Raw genomic sequence first — 17,449 nt, 5'->3', positions numbered from 1 at the left:
TAGTTTCTTTGGAAATGTCAAGCATGAACCTTGGTGGTGGTTGTCATCTGGGCTGATTCAGGGTATGTTCGAAATGTTTCCACCAATTCTTTTTTCTCTGAGCTGTCTCCAAGGTTGGTAGGACCAGAGAAAACTATACAGAAGAGAAAGAAAATGAACATGGGGTTGGATGGTGTTTTCTAAGTTCAATAACCAAGACTCTTTGCAGGGCACAGAAATTTTTATCCCTTCTCGCAGTTGAGGCCTGTGCTTCCTTTGAACTGTACACTTGAGAGAGCTGGGATATTTCCATCCCCCATTCAGTTAGCATGCTAGTTTTCTCATTCAGGTACAATTTCCAGTGAAATAGTAGCTTATAAGTATTCAGAAGTTAGTTTATTGACTCTTATTGCACTTCTGAGCACCTAATAAATAATTTATTAGTCTGATGGATATGTGGCTACCTAACTATGGGGCATGAAATATGCACTGTTTTTCTAATACACTGTAGGGAGACCTGTTTATAAAGTATTTAGTATTGGTTTTATAATGCACCGTTGACAACAGGAGACCACGAAGCTCAAAGATCAATCTCATTTTGGCCCACAGTATTAATGCTGCTTTATAAAGCTCTATGACAGGTCACTTAGACAGTGGTCCTCACAGAAAGGACTCTGTTAGGAAGGCAGACGATAGTGGCTGCCAGCACAGCGGATGGATGTCTTTGTCCAAGTCCCTGAGGTAACTGTTTGGCGGTTGCTGATGTTGGCCAGGTGATGGAACTCATCATTTCCCTGTTCTCTAGAGGGATTCTGGACTGAGAGTGCCCAGGCCCACTAATGCAGCTCTCGCTAATTGTGCAGAGGGTTGGTGTAACTTTGGACCACAACTGCAGTTCTGGAGACGCGCATCATCGCAGTAACGAGTGGAACTCGGCTCGCTTCAGCCTCGTCTCATGTTTGTTAATGAAGTGACATTTCTTCCACATCTCCCACTTCGTCATTCACATCTCATATGTGACATAGCATAAAGTCTTTTGATTTTTGTTTGCTTTGGGGAATTTCGTTAGCCAGGAATAAATTCATAGACATTTAGAAAACCCTATGTAGTAAACAGTTAGATTTGGGGGGGCATCTAAATAAAGATTGAATAATTTCATCCAGCAATCAATTCTCAGTGTTTTCTTTATCAGAAGTGTATGCTATAGGAATGCCTTATAAGGCGATGATTTACAAAGTTCCGTTGCCTGTTAGGTTGTATGCTTTGGAGCAAGGCATGTTTGAGTTTTACATTAAGAACTTGCTGGTTCTCAGTATTCTACTTCCCATAGTGGGGAACCTGAGCTACACTTTCTTGAGCCCAGTCAGCTTGCCTGTAATTTCTGAGAATGTTTTGGGATCCAAGGCTGAGTCCTTTCTGCTATTTGCCATTTCTTTTATTCATTTCTCATTGATTGAGAGTTTCATGTTACCCTCTCTAACTGGACCAAACCCTCTCTCCTCTCCCCTAGTCTCTGATTTCATCCTGTCATGTCTCTCTTAGCAAATGACTCCTCTTCTCTGAGATGGTCATTCCTTCTGCACAGCTGTCATTTATTGAGCATTTACTATGTGTTAACTCTCTGTTAGGCCCTGGATTACCACAGACGGATAAACTCTGTCCTTTCAACAAGGGGACGTCTTAGTGGGGGAGATGGGTAGTAAATTGGCTTTTTGACATGAGCACTTTCATATATGTATTTTTTTAGTCACAGAATTTTTTTTATATATCTTACTTTGGTTTCTGAGAAAAAATTTTTTCTTCGCCCTTCAGGGGTCCCCTTTTCATTTGTGCTCTTCATCACATTCTCTCCTGGGACCCTTTTATATCATTTTCCCTCTGGCTTAGATCTTCAATATCCTTTTCTCCGCTGGCTTCGTCCCCTTTGCCTATGGGACTCTTTTTTTCCCAGTAGTGAGAAACAAGCCATCAACACACTAACACAACTTCTACCAGGGCCCTGCAAACTTTTCAGACCGCTTTTCTCTTAATTGCTTGCTTTGCACAGTTTTTCCAAAGAATGTTTTATCTTTTCTGCCTCCTTGTCTTCATAATTTGCTTACTTCTTAACTCCTTTACAATCTGGGTTCGATAACTTCTTTATCTATTTGTCCACTAAGACATCTCTCTTAGGACACAACATATAGTTGTAAAATATTGCAACCACAAATATATATGAGGAGTGGTATAATGAACACCCATTTACCAAGCTTAAGAACTAATACCGTACAAATACATCTGAAGCTCTGGGTTACCACGTTAGTTATATTGCAGCCACTGTCATCCCCTCTACCCAGTACCTGCCCCCCATCCCCAAGCATTCTTCTGATTTTGCTATTTCTCATTCCCAGGCATTTTGTTTTGTTCTTACTGTATTTACTATTACTGCTATACTTGGTTTTACTATACTGTAAATATAGCATTGGCTTTTAGAGCATTTAAAACTCTGACCATCTTACCTCTGTAAATCTCACTTCTCTTGCCATTCAGAACTTTGGGCAGTCAGGATGCCCCTGTTAATACTGCTCCTTCTGTCTTCTCCCCCATTAACCATGGGTATCCTCCAAGATGCAGCCATGGCCACCTTCTTTTACCGCTTATGTTACTTCTCTGTAGTTGGATGGCTCCCAGATCTGGTAACTCCAGTGTCCATCTGTTTTCTGAACATTTCTAGTTGCCTAGTCACTGACATGATTGGCCGTTTTCCCAAACTGAGCTCACTATATATTCCCACAAATGAGTTCATCCCCATTTCTGTTGATAGTGCTGCCATTTTCCCATGCTCGGAATATCTGCGCTTTAGTGTCATCTTGAGCTCTTCTCATTTGTCACCCGCATCTTACCAGTCATTCTTCTCCCCTGGATTTTATCTCTACATTGTATCTTGCTCATTTTTCCCCTGGCCCTATTGCCTGTAGTCATTTTAGCCAGGTTATTGCAATAGCTTCCTAATTGGTGTATTTGCATCTGTCCCTTCACACTTCAGTCTGTCTGTCATGCTGTTGCCAGATAAATCTTCTTAGAGGCCAGTAATGATCATGCCTTGCTGCTGTTCAGAAGCTTTCAACAGTTTTGACTGTTGGTGGAAAACAGGATAGATAGCAACTGTTTATGGTGTAGGATGGGACCCTTCCTGTTATAGTTCCTATCGGCCAGTCCATCCCTGTCATTCGTCATTGCCCTACAAGATCCTACCTTATGTTCTAGTCAAACTGGGTCACTTCTCTAGGAAGATTATGTGTTCTTCAATTCCAGCACAAATGCTGGCTCTGCTTAGAAACTTTCTCTTACCACACCAGCTGGAAGGAATCTCCTTTGCTAAGTCCTGTAGGATTCTGCGGCTGCTTCTCTTATCACAGTCTGTTTTATTAAGGTTGTTTTTGTACGTCGCTTATCTCCTGTACTGGATTGTAAACTTCTTGTGAGCAGGGATGGTGTCTTAACTTCATGTTCCCCACACCTTCTTATACTTAGCAAGGAGGGCTTTGATCAATATTCCCTAACAGTGGCTAAAAATGTTTAATTTAAAATGTCTCTCTTTCTAATAAATGGAAGAAAAAGGAACTAGAAACTGAGCTAGTCAGGGCAAAAGTGTATCCCTTATCAATTAGCAAATTATTCCGTTGTTCCCAGTCTGTTACTTTCATTCTCTCCAGGGTTTGTTTGTGTAATGGTTGGCTGCTGTCAGCATTAGCGACAATTAATACTTAAAAAGTGTTTGGGTGGTCAGAGGAGTATGTTATATTTGCAACTTTTTTTTTAATCTGTCTTGATGTGCTCACTGCCTCCAAGTAATACCTACCTGCAGGCTATGTGTAATTTCTTCCCCATCTCTTAGCAGGTACTCAGTGTCCACCCCCAACGACCCAGCCCCAACAGCCATAATTACAAATCAGAGGACAGGCTCAATGAGCAAGACTGGCGAGCATGTTTCAGCATCCCATGTTGTGGGGTTGATCCTTCTCAAGTTGAGGGATGTTGATCTTTTACATTTAAGCCCCTTGGACATACACGTACACACACGCACGCACGCACGCACACTCTTGCACTGTCTAGTTAAGATCTCTCTCACCTAATTATTCTTTCTCCCACCCTTTTACTGTCTTTCACATTCATCCTCATTCTGTAAAACTTAGATATTTACTTGATTCCTCACCCTTCCTACCTCTGAAGAAACTGCTGCCAGCAGTACATTTAGTGGCAGTTATTGGAATGATTTTTTTTTTTGAAGATTTTATTTTTTTTCCTTTTTCTCCCCAAAACCCCCTGGTACATAGTTGTATATTCTTCATTGTGGGTCCTTCTAGTTGTGACATGTGGGATGCTGTCTCAGCGTGGTCTGATGAGCAGTGCTATGTCCGCGCCCAGGATTCGAACCAACGAAACACTGGGCCGCCTGCAGCGGAGCGCACGAACTTAACCACTCGGCCACGGGGCCAGCCCCTGGAATGATTTTTGACTGTGATAAATCTGCCGCCTTCTGTCCCTTCCCTTTTCTCTCCCACCCCCTGTTATTTTTCTTTTCCTTCCTTTGACTTTTCTTTCTCTCACCTAGTCCTAATTTATTGTTATCACTATTTTTAGTAGTAGTACCACTAACCGTAGCAGCAGTAAACTTTTAGAACTGAGGCGTAACGTGCATATAGGAAAGTGCACAATCCTAAGTATATACAGCTCAGTGCATTTTTGCAAAGTGATCACACCCAGAACCACCAAGCAGACGGAGATACAGAACATTTACCTGGACCTCAGAAGCTTTCCTTGGACCTGTTGCAGCCACTGCTCCCCACCGAAGGTCATCACTGTTCAGACCTAAGTCACCTGTTAATTATTCCTATTTTTAACTTGCTGTTATTGACTGTCTGGCATCTTTTGGGTTTCTTAATTTTCAAAACAGTATCTGAGTTCGTTCAAATTTGCTTTATTTCAACATTTTCCCATTAAAATATGTATGTATATAAAATAGTTGGGGTTTTCTGAAGATTTTGAAACTTCAGGTATACTGGTCTTTCAGTTTTTGAATTTACTTTTTAGGTTTGTGAATTTCTTATAAGGGGTACCATCAAGAGGGTTGCTGTTTTGTGTGATAATTCTGAAAGCAGTGTTGGATTTCCTGGGTGTCGGTGAATCTCAATCTTCCTTCCTGACGGTAATTTAAACTATTATTATGACATCTTCAGGGGAGCTGTAAGCTGCTTGGTCTGCAGACTTCGGAAGGAAGTAAATAAAGAAATTACTACTATCTTTACAATCCTTGCAGCTCTTCGTGGTCATACAAAAGCAATCCCTCCGTCTCTGCTCCCCAGCCTGTTTTTGAAACTCACTTAAGGAAACACGTCACTGGTTTCTTTTCCTCTAGAATCTTTTCTTATAAAACATTGACGTTAGGTTATAGTAGGAAGAAGCCACTGTCACTGTTTGTACCTGAGAGGAGATGAATAAAGTTACTTTTTTGTTTTTAGACCAAAAAAACAGGCTAGGTAAAATGGTTGATCTTTTGAAGGCTCAAGATTTATGCTGACCTCAGATGCTTTTGCATCTGCAAATGTCTTGATTTCGAGGATTCATCATTTTTCTAACGTTTTATAAAGTACCTCATCTACCACACCCTACCCAAATCTTTTTTTTTTAATTTTCATAGTGTATCAAGGGATTATGGCATTTGGTATATATCCTTGATGTTTTTCTCTGAAATTGAGCTCCTGATTAGGCTGTCAGCAGATGCTGTGTAACAGTGATTCTAGTTGGTACAGAGACAAGTGTCAACCAGAGCGGTTTCTCCCCTTTGCCATAGAAAGATGAAGCGTTTAGGTAGTATTTGCTTACAGGGGGTGTTCACGCCACTGTTGAAAGTAATTTAAACCTGTGGCCTATTCAAACCTTGTAGTCGGAGGCCTGTTTTCCTCTCTTCGTCTGAGGTCACATAATGATGTTTCAGTGCACAGGCTTTCTCCCTCAGTGTAGGTGATCAATTATTTTTGGTGTGGCAGGTACTATTTTTATTTTTTGCCACGTGCTCTAATACGGTATTCCTGTGAGTAAACACCAGAGCATTTAGAACCCACACTGCTTTGGCAAAAAACAAACTAACGAAAAACCTAAGGTATGCCTGCATATCTTGTTTACAACTTGGACCATGATCTTGTGCCCTGAAATCTTCAGGCTCTTCTGGCTGAGGTTCCTATATGTTGAAATGCCCAGCCCAGGCTGTCAGGGCCATCTGGAGAAGGTGTGGTTGTAAACACGATGTAACATGTACAATTTTAACATAGTATAGGAGAGAGGGGCCAGAGATTGAGAGTGGCAATCAGAGAGGACAACACAATTTTTTTCTTCTTTCATTTGAATCTGTAAAGATCCTTAATTGCATTTTGAATTAGTTAATCCATGAGTTGTTAACCTGAATTTATGTCCCAAGTTTTTAGAGAATAAGCAGTGTCTGCAAAGAGAAAGATTTATAGAAGAATACAGGTACATAGTTCAGTTCGTCCACACATCAGTGGGCACTAGGTTAGATTCAGTAGCTGGCATGCATGCATCATCTTTTTAATTTGTATTAAAGGTAGCTACATTGAGGTTTGTCTAGATTATCTAATAAATTGAAACACAAATTGTTAACTAAGAAAAGTTTTCAGTTTTCTTAAAATTTAAATACAGGGATCCAACTACTATAATTCGAAAGTTTTCTTCATGATCATCTCAACTTTACTGCTGTGGAACACTTGGCTGTTGTTGAAAGAGGGCCACTTCATCCCTTATCAGGCTGGTAATGGAAGGAAATTCAGAGCCAGTGGAGAGGGCAAGGATTTAGGTGTAAATGACTGGTGAATCCTAATTGTGAAGATGAGCACCTTGATATGCAGAGATGTGTTCATATCGGAACTGTATCTTAACAGCTGTTTTTAAATCTCGCCTCCTCCTTTCCCCTTAAAACATGCAGGCACAGCAGAGTAATATTTCATCTTTTTGAGTGTTTTTTGGGGGGGTGAACTTTTCACTGTCCTCCCATCAAATTACATATGTGACCCAAGGGAACACAGGCAACTTAGATTATGATATAATTATTCACCAAGGGAAACCCTCAGTTGAAATTATTGTTAGTTTTACTTTTTCTCTTTTCTTTATAGTGAGTCAAAAATTTCCCCCCTTAACTTCACAAAGAAGATGAAACTTTACACAGTAAAGTAGGGATGGCAGGTTTCACAATGGAAAAAGGTCGCTGTCAACTTTTTTCCTCAGGAATATGGAAATTTGGGTGGATTATCTGTTCAGAGGAGGTTTCCTTTATTAATTCTTTTTCCTTTTTTCACTTAAGACATCTGTTAACATTTCACACAGCCCAACAGATGTTGCAAAGCAAGTCCCATACTTTGTTCTCAAGAAAAATGACATTTCCTCAATTGGTTCCCCCCACCTCTGTGATTGGTCTCAGCCTGCTTCTTCTGCATAATTTGCATATATTAAGTTATATACCTTAAAGTCGTATGAATTTGTGGCTTCAGCTTTATTTTTATATGGTAAAGTCTGATTTGATTAGAAACTAGTTTACATGTTGCTTTAGAGTTAAGAGAGGCCGTAACATTTAAAAAAATCTCTTTTGAGAGTGGTAACCTAATTCCACCTATAGGATCGGATAGCCAATTATTAAATTTTTTTTTCCTATAGAATAAGTGAATTACAAAAGCTCGGGTTGTTTTGCCATAAGGAAGTCCTGATTGTCATGTGATGTGGAGCGTCATTTTTATTATTTTGGCAAGAACAGGGACAGTTTTGTCTTGACAAGCCATTAGATGAATACCAGCATGTGTCACATGAAAAACCACTGATCTTTAACCTAGCTCTGTACTTAACCAAGCCTTGAAAATGAACAGTGAATAAAAGAAGAGCAAAGGCCAGTTTACTGTCATTACAGATTACAGAGTCTGTTAACAGCTGCTGAGCTGAACCCAGGGAATTCCAGGTATTGTTCTGTGAACCAGAAGTCCTGGAGATGCTTGTTAAACTGGGTATATAAATTATACATTTATTTGATATTTGCTTAGGATTTACATTGTTGGAAACATAGCTAGAAAAAATGAAAATCCTTGCGTGCTTTTGCAGTGTACTAAATTCATGCCTTTATCACAAAAGCATATATATTTACATAGACCTGTCTCAGTGAGGTTTCCCTACCCCCAGTTTCGGAACTTGTTTTAAGAAAGCAATGTGCTTTTAAAGAAATGATGAATAAGTATTAGGAAGAAAAGAAAAAGCACGCAATATCACTCCCCCTACACCCCCCCCCCCCAAAAAAACCCCACCCGCAAACATACATACAAAACAAAATCTGTTGGTCATTTGTTTCTTCAGGCATTTATTGTGGCTGATATTGGTACCAACATGTGATTTTTCTTTTTCAATGGAGGGAAAAACCTAAATCCACCTCAATACCCAAATATTGAAAAGATCAGTAACATTTTCAACAGTCAGTGGTGGGAATTAGTGCTTACAGAGCTAACAAGAACGAACACTTTCTTACTCTGCTGGTGGAATTGCATTGTACCTCCCTGTAGTCTTGTTATCCCACACTAACTGAAATGCAAATTCTTTGCAACTAATTGGATCTCGTTGAGGGTACATGCACAGTATGTAGTTATATGCAAAAAGGTTTAAAAAAATAAAATTTTTCTGTAATTATAACTTTTAATTACTATCAAAAACATTGGCATCTATAGTACAGGTTCAGAATATATATATGTCTAACTTTTTTACAGATTACTCAAAAATATGAGCTATGAAATGCTTAGTAAGGTACCAGCTCAAAAGTTAGGGGGAAAACGTTTATTTACTGCAATCTATAAGTTGGATTTTATGAAAGTCCTGTGAAAATGAAGTTTTTTTTTGAAGTTTAGGATTTAGTATCTTTGAGCCAGTATACTGAAGTCATATTAATAATGTATTCCTTTTCTCGGGACATTTTAAATGTTAAAACATCTGAAATCACTTGCAAAAGCTGTTGTCTTTTTGTTTTTCCCTTCGGTTCTCCAATCTACTTTAACACTGTAAGCTGCATTTGAGTTTCCTACGTTGTGTAAGGCTATTTCTGCTACGTGTTGTGGTGAGGTGGAGGTATTCACACTCCCATAATGTGCTTAATAACTTGGCTGCCATTTAGACCTAGTTGGTGTGCTTCTTAATTTCCATGGTCCATCTCTCACTGTCAGTCAATGTGGGAAAGCCAACACATAGCCTTTCCTATTTATGATTCTTTAACCTGAAATACATGGAATCAGGGAAACAAAAAAGCAATACTGTGGAAGTGATGCCTGCTTTCACCCCGCTAGTTTTAAAAAAACTTGAACACAAACGATTCCAGACAGTTATTCCATAATCCGCAGACTACATAGCAAATGGACACACTCAAAAGTCATCTTTGTGCCTTGTTGGGTATACTTTTTGTATCTGTGCTTAAACCGATGTAGGTGTCCTGCTTGCTAGCTAGAAGATGATTCTAAGATCAAGGACTCTACATGCTGTGTTTATATATGCAAGTGAGTGGCAAGTTCAAATCATGCATTTTGGGGATTTCTAGAGGAGTCAGATTTGTATTTCCAAAACTTGATTTAAAAATGTTCGAAACTTCAAATCTGCAAAGCATAGCATGCGTATATGCTTGAGGTTTTTGTTTTAGTTTACTCATTTATTTATTAAGTCTTTGGGTTAATTGCCCTCTTATCATAATAAAGCTTGTCCTCTTTGTAAACTAGTCTCACAGACTCGCTGAAATTTTGTTTGATCAACTCCATTTAGCAGGTGCAGCATCGTGTGATAGATTTGTTGGGAAAAAATATTTTAAACCTTAGAAAGCTATCCTGGTCCTTTTGACGCTTGTTCCCTGGCAGTAATATGCAGGTACTAGTTACACTGCAGACCTGTTCCATCTAGAGCAACCTCAAACCTTGATAGCTGAGAGAGCTCAGTTTGCCCATGCTGGGTAGCATTTTGTCAGAGGAGTGCTGGCCCGGCAGACCACATTTGGATGTATTAGCGAGTCAGCCTAATAACCCTGTACAGACTGTATTGATTTTCTAGGAAAGAGTTTATGAACTAAATAAACTTGGGGTTGGTGTCTTAATAAACTGCTTCTCTCAGTCTGTCACATTTAGTTATGGAGCTGTGCAGTTTAGGGGGAAAAAAGGCTAATTCTGTTACAGATTGTTCACAGCAGGGTCTCCAAATTAGCCCTTTGTTTTGTAATGCCACCTTGCTTGGGCCCGCTTTGAGCACATTTCTCAGTTTTGCCCTAATGAGTTGCAACACTGATAATGTGGCTGATGATCTTTCATTGATTTCACTATCACTTGCTTGTCTGGTAATTGATCCGTTGCTGAGCCTCTAGTTAATTATATCGGCTTTGACATGGCCCGGTCCACGGGGAATTTCAAGTCTTGCAGAATAACAGTTTTAATAAAAGAGTCTATTACTGCAGGTGCTTGCTGCTGCATGCCAGTTGATTTTTGTGTTGTGTGTGTGTGTGTGTGTGTGTGTGTGTGTGTGTGTGGTGGCGGGGAGGGAGGGTACCTGGGAAAGAAGAGGACTGCATGACTGAAAGAAAGAAGGGGTGGGGGGTGGCTGGAAGAAGAGGAAGAGGGAGTGAAGGAGAGAGGAAGGAAGGAGGGGGAACGAGTCGGGAGGGAGAGCAAGAGGCAGGCGAGAGAGAACACGCAGGCAAAGCGATACACAGAGCCTGAGAGGAGCGAGGAGGAAGCTTGCTATTGACAGTGTCCTTAAGCCTCCCACAAATAACAGCCATTAGTGGGAAGGTCAGGAGCTGAGCAGGCAGCTTGACTGAGGCACTGAGTGCCACTTCAGAAATCAAGAGGCTAGCAAATTTTAGAGGGCGTTTAAGTGGGTAATAGCTAGCCGTAAAGGTACAGTCACTGTTGACAATTGACTCATTGGGGCTTTTCCTGTCTTCCCCCCTCAAGAATATTTTTATGGACCACAGGTGGACTTAATATATTTTAAGGCAACAATTCTTTGGGTTCTTGTTTGTTTCTTCTCAGATATTGAATTTGCTGCTTTCGAGACTTTTTTGTGCTTAATGGTGGTGAACCGGAGGGAAGTTTAACAGAAAAGCTTTCAGGAGATGTCGGTTCTAGAGGGGAAGGCACATTTGTGTCAACATAGTGTACGTTTTCTCATCTTTTCTCATTGTCCACTAATGACACAGAGCTGCCATTGAAGCTCTTTTCTGTTTCTTTTGTTGTTTCAGAGAGTAAGGTTTATTGTTATTCTTGAGTTAAGGAGGAGCAAGGAGAGTGGTACATTTGTCCTCGATATTTGTAGGTGGTTGAAGATTAATGTTCCTTACATTTTAAGTTTAGGGAAGGATGGCTTTTTCCTGCTGACTACTTTTATGAGATGACATGAATTTAGCTTTCCATTTTGAAGTTACTGTTTATGTACAGTGCATTTTGTTCAGTTCTGCTTTTCCATAAATAAGGTAGATAAATACTACCTAATAAATAGATGTTTTGTTTTAAAACTGGTTTAATTAAAAATACGACATGCTATTGAGGTTGTATTTCATCAGGCAGGAAAACGTTACAGAATTTTCCATAGAGATCTTGAATGAAAAATGGAGTTTTTTATATTCATTACTTTTTGCCTGAAATAGGACAGGCTTTTTTTCTTCATCTTTTTCTTTTTTATGATTTGAAAGGCTATTGTAGATGCTTCATCCAGGAACTTTAACAAAGGATTTTCTTCTACTTTTGAGCTTTAAGAAAAGATACTTTTTTCCTTTGCCATTCAGTTTCTTATTGCTTAACAGCCAATTTAGTAATTAACGACCTGAGGAACTGGATATTAAATAATATGTATTTATTTTGCAAATGTTTATTGTGCATCTTCTGTGTTCAAAAAACTGCTAGGTTTATTTATTTACTTTTTAGAGTGTAAGGTCATGTCTCTGTATATTATTTTCTCTAGGAGTTTATATGTGGTTATAAATAGCCCAGCACATACTATATGACTTTTAGGAGCTAACATTTAGACAACAACTGAGCCAACTTTACATTCTCTTACAGCTGAGTATTTTTCTTTCTTCCAGTGTAATTAGAAAAAAAATGTTGAAGCATAGCAGTTTACAAATGTTAAAGCAAAGAGTGATGTCAGATATTGCATGTTATACCCGAAAGCATTGTTGGGAAAAATTCTCTAGGAAGGGCCCCAGCTTCTCCTGGCCCCGTGGACTGTCCATAATCATGGTGCTGCTTGAAGTGTGCATAAGTGTGTATCTATCCGTGTGTCTGGAGAGGGGTTAGTGCAGGGTGTCATTTGGTGCCTGACAGTGGAACAGTGCAGTTGACTCTTAGCTCTGCTATCCAATGACATGCAGTGGCTGAGAGTTTGAAGCTGATGGTTGGGTCTCCAGTGCTGTCTGCACACCTGACAGGCAGCTGTTAAACCGAGCAAAGGCAAGCTCGGGGAGTCACAATCTATGCATAAATGATAGGGGTATCTGTGCAGAAGGTGCGAAAGCAGCTCTGACCCCCTCCCTCCCCCAAATCTCCCCCTTCCCAAATGAAATGCACAGTTCAGCCAGCTTCTTAACTACACTACACTCCTGCTACTGGCTGCCAAGAGGCTCAAAAAATCCACCTTCACTTTTCAGTCAGAAGAGGCAGAAGTGGATGTGAGAGAAAGAGAGACACAGAGAGACAGAGAGCCAAAGAGGGCAAGAGACTTGACTTTAAGAGACTCCTGTACTGACAACTCCATGCAGTTCGGAACCAGAACGACTGCGGCTGAACCAGGGTTCATGGGGACATGGCAAAACGCTGATACTAACCTCTTATTCAGAATGTCCCAACAGGTAAGTTACTTTCTTTCTTTCTTTCTTTTTTTTTTTTTTTTAAAGAAACCTTGAATTGTTATGTGCACTTTTGTTTCTGGGATTCTTCTTTCTCCACATTTTTACGATGCTGACTTCGTAGTTGGGCTCTCTTTTGTCATAACTGTGTGACTGGAATGTGCAGGGCGACTTCACGCTCTCCCTGAGGGCTCCTTCCAGGAAAAAAGGGGAAAGGATCCTGAAGAGAAAGGAAGCCAAGGCATTGGGTGCAAAGTTTCACAGGACAGCCTGGGTCCAGGGAAGACTGAATTTATTTCTTTGTTTTGTGTTAAAAATTAAAACAAAAAAAGCCACCAGCCCCTACCCCCCCCACAAATGTCGCTTTCGCTCTCCGTGAATCACTTCGTTCAAGTGTCTGCTGCCAAACAGTCAGAAAGGCGGGGGCCCCTCCGCACGCCCGGCGACTTCCTCCGACCGCGCGCCGCGCCGAGGCCGGGCCGGCGGCGGGCCGGGCAGGGCCGCGGTCCCCACTCCTCCGCGCCGCCACCATCACCGCCACGGCCGCCGCCGCGCTCGCCCTGCGCTCCCCGCCGCGCCGCTCCGGCTCCCGCCCGCCCGCCCGCCCGCCGGCGCACTCACATCGGGCGCAGCCTCGGCGTCCTCCCCGAGCCGCTCCTCCGTGCGGCCGCGGGCTGTGCTGGCTCCGCCGGGCGAGCCGGCGCGCGAGTGCGAGGCGGGCGGCCACCGCTCATTAATCACCCGGCCGGCGAGCGAGCCGGCGGCCGGACCCTGCGCTCCTCGGTGGCGAGCCGCGCCCCGCGCGTCCGGCTCCTCTTGCACAATTGCTGCTCGGCGGCTCCGAGGGGGAGCGAGGGGGAGAGGAAGCGAAGGGAAACAACCCAGAAACTTTCATCTTGGACTGCGCTCAAGCGAGGGAGGGAAGTTCCCTGGTGCCTCCCTCCTAGACGCGTCTTGCTTTTTAAAAGCCTACCCCAAACGCACACAAAGCAAGTTAGGATGATATTATCAGCCACGCAGCGTGAAAGTATTGCTGAGAAATAGACTTGAATTTTAAGTGCATGGCCGTTAAGAAATTGATATTGTTCCACTCATTTAAAAGAAATATTTCAACTGCTTTCTTAAAAAAAAAACAAAACCTGTTTTGCTTTGAAGAGTTCGTGAGAATTAAATACTTCATTGCATTAATTTAGCGTTTTGAAAGTATTGATACTGGAAGAAAGAAAAGAATTTGCCAAGCTATAAACTACTCCAAGTTTAGAAATACATCTGTAGAAGATGGTGCACAGAGCCAGGGTTTTGTAGCATTTAGCTAGCGAACAGTTTTATCACACCGTTCTAGATAGGATAAATGCATTTGAATAAGGTGTATTTTGACATATCCTGTAGAGGGACCCTGATTACTGCTGATACAGTAAGCTGGGATTTAAATGCAATCAACATAAACCCAATAAGCAACTCTTTATGTGCAATTTCCCATCCTTGCAAGTTAAAAAGTTCATTTCCTCCCAGAGATACTCCTTGTCATTGCAGAATGCTTTGAGAGGTGTGTTTCTGGGGCACATTCCTGCCTGGTGGCTCTCTTCGTGCTGGAAACACAGAGTGTATTTTCACTGACTTTAGGACTAAATAACTTGTGCCTCACTTTAAAAATTAAATGTCACCTTCAGGATTTTCTTTGAGTTAGTGGAGGTCAAGTAAGTGTGTGTGTGTGTGTGTGTGTGTGTGTATGTGTTGGAAGGGAAGATTGGTTTAGGTCTCCCTCTAGCTAGAAAAGAGTTAATAAAACCAGATAGAGATAATGATCAATTGATAAATGGCTATTGAACCACATAGATGGTGTTAGATTGCTTCTTTGGCACTAGCCCATTTCCAAGTAGATTTGAATCTAAGGAGACTTTAAGTTGTGGAAAACATTTTAGCTGAAAAACAAATACAAGTAAATTATATAAATGATGGATCAGAATTAGGAAAATCATTTGAAATCACTGAGAGAGAGAAACTTGTACAACGAAGCTATTAGGATGTCTGATTCAGCTGTTTGACTCTGGGTGTATAAAGATCTGTCTTGTGTGTACCTGTATGCATGTGATAGTGTCAGTGACTATATAAAGAGAGTAGAAATATAGGGTAGTAATTTATGCATAATGGATGCTATATAAAACTATATAATATTATGCTATTTACTAAACATAGTAGTACGATAAAGGAAAAAAATCACAATTTAAAAAAGTGTTGTGATTTAACTATCGTTTATATGTTTTCTTTATTTTTTGGTTTAGATGCAGTTAGTGACTCCCCTCCCCTTCTTTTTTTCCTGTCATGGTTACTAAATGTTTACCTCCTGTGCATTTTTGGAAAGCATGTAAAAGAGGGTATGAGTTTACATGCTTTTTTTTCCCTCCTTCAGGATGACATTTTAGTTTGTATAAATATTGTGTAAACTTAAATTTAAACTGTGTGTGTAAAGGTAAAAATATATGTGCTGTACGTGTTTAATGTTTATTTTCCTTACCTATAGTTCATCAGCAATGCTGATTCAGTGTGTGTGTGTGTGTGTGTGTGTGTGTGAGAGCACGCAAGAAAGACACTTTTCTTGAAATGATCTCTCTTGAAGCCAACAGTTTCACGAATTACTAGTTTCAATATACACATTAAGCCAGCTTTTGTCTTACTTACTAAAGAGAAAAAGTTTGTCCAGTTTAATCAAGTATACAGAATTCTGTATATCTCCTTGCTAGGACATAAAGAGGTTTTCTATATCATGATTATTTTAATTTCTAAGAAAAAATTGTTTTGGTTCATAAAATGAATAAAACGTATTGGGTATATTTTTTTATTTCAAAGTTTCCTCTAATAATATAAAAACTATTAGATTTACCTGATCATTTTTTTAGATATTAGGAAAGACTGACTAGTAGGTTTCGAAACTGAATTAAAGAGAATTCACCACCAGTATGTAACTGCAGCAAAACTTGTAGTGGGAAATATCTCATGAATACTGAAATTTAATAATCTAGGTTTGTGTTTTCTCTAGATAAATTAGGAAGTAGGGATATAAAAATCTTTGTCTTCAGTGGCCAAAGTTAGATCCGCTTATATGTAAATCTTTCAGTCTGTCTAATACTAACAAAAAGACATCACAATCTGAAGCCAATTTAAACTTGGTGAAATTAAGTATGTTGCCCCTAAAGTTCGAGTGTGACAGTTTGACTGCATTTTCCTGCCTCGATACCTTTTTTCTCCCATATTCAAGTATGATTTTTTCCAAAGGGGATCATTTTTTTCCATACAGACAAATATTTGATAACCTTAAAGGGCATGACTCTTGACTTTTGTGAAGGGAGCTCTTCTTTGGGTCACTTTGATCAGTGACAGTCGAGAATGACCAGAAACCCTTTGCTCATCTTCTCTGTTAATCTCCTAGACTCCAGAACGTTATTTGCCCATTTTAACCTCATGACGTATTGTTAAAAGCAGAAAATCAGGCCTGCTTTTGGAATTTTTTTAAAATTGGGTTTTAAAAGGTGGTTTTTCTATTTTTGTAAATATTTTGTGCTCTTTTGAGAAAGTAGCAAATAAAATTCTTTGTGGTTACCTGAAGGGATGCAGTAGTCTAATGTATTTTGAAATCTTTTCAGAAATGAAACCGTAACAGGTAAATGGCTATAGCCCACGTTTTACACATTACTAGAGGCATTTACCTTTTATTATTGGTGAGGTATATTTAACCTGTTTCAAATAAAGTGTAGATCCCTTAATAAGGTCTCTTTTCAGACAGGAGTGAAATACTAAGTTAGAATTATAAATGACTCTCTGCATCGTTATGTAGTAATTTAGGATTCACCCAATGATGTAACACAATTAACAACATAATTTCATTGTGAAACTGTGTCTTATTAAAGAACAACTGTCTGACATTCTCTTACAGTTGCTTTATTTAACTTCATGCAAATATTATTAGTAGTGACATTTTTCTATTGTGCGTTAGATTCTCTCATTAGCATGATGTGTTAGTTATCACCAGAGAAATCATTTCCTAGATAGGTGAGGGGCAAACCAAGAAAGCTAAAAATTAAATCAACGATTTACATTAATACCAGAGCATCTGCTCACCAGAGATATGACAGAGTAAAGCAAACTTTCTTACTAATATAAAATCTAGCACATTTCAGAGAAATGATAAATAAAATATATTGTAAGAAATATATAATAACATTGCTAGAATCCATTTAAAAGCATGTTCCATATGAATTTTTCTCCTAGTAGTATTTCAGTTCTTTGTATTCACGTAGGCAAACACAGTTTCAGTTTGTTGAGTCTGTATTTTGAAGTGGAAATGGTGGTTTTGTCTGCCTTCCTACCTGTCCCCTTCAATAATTTGAATATTTATTCACTAACAGTTAAAAGGCACATATACAGTTTTTCTTACGATTCACGTGCCTAATTGTATATGGTGGTTTGATTCTTCTTTATAGTTCATACAATACATTTTTATTCTAAATTCTATCCTACTCATGTAGACATCCCTTTAACATAGGATGTATGTTCTTATTTAATCAGAGCCCTGAGTAA

General features: G+C 39.8%; 1 protein-coding gene across 11 annotated transcripts in view; it reads left to right on the top strand.

Annotated features, from left to right (window-relative positions):
- BNC2 (basonuclin zinc finger protein 2) overlaps positions 1-17,449 on the top strand; it is a 416,579-nt gene that overhangs the window by 116,607 nt on the left and 282,523 nt on the right. For 9 of the 11 annotated variants that reach the window (XM_023627391.2, XM_014735488.3, XM_014735487.3 and 6 more), the window contains exon 2: positions 12,677-12,877. The exons of the other annotated variants lie outside the window; for them this stretch is intronic. In XM_023627391.2, the coding sequence (XP_023483159.2) occupies positions 12,677-12,877 (201 nt within the window). The remainder of the gene's footprint in view (positions 1-12,676; positions 12,878-17,449) is intronic. 11 annotated transcript variants of the gene reach the window in all.

Source organism: Equus caballus, chromosome 23 (genome assembly GCF_041296265.1).
Source record: "Equus caballus isolate H_3958 breed thoroughbred chromosome 23, TB-T2T, whole genome shotgun sequence".
Taxonomy (NCBI): Eukaryota; Metazoa; Chordata; class Mammalia; order Perissodactyla; family Equidae; genus Equus; species Equus caballus.
The sequence above is the reverse complement of the archived record's forward strand: the minus strand, read 5'-3'. Positions and strand labels throughout refer to the sequence as shown.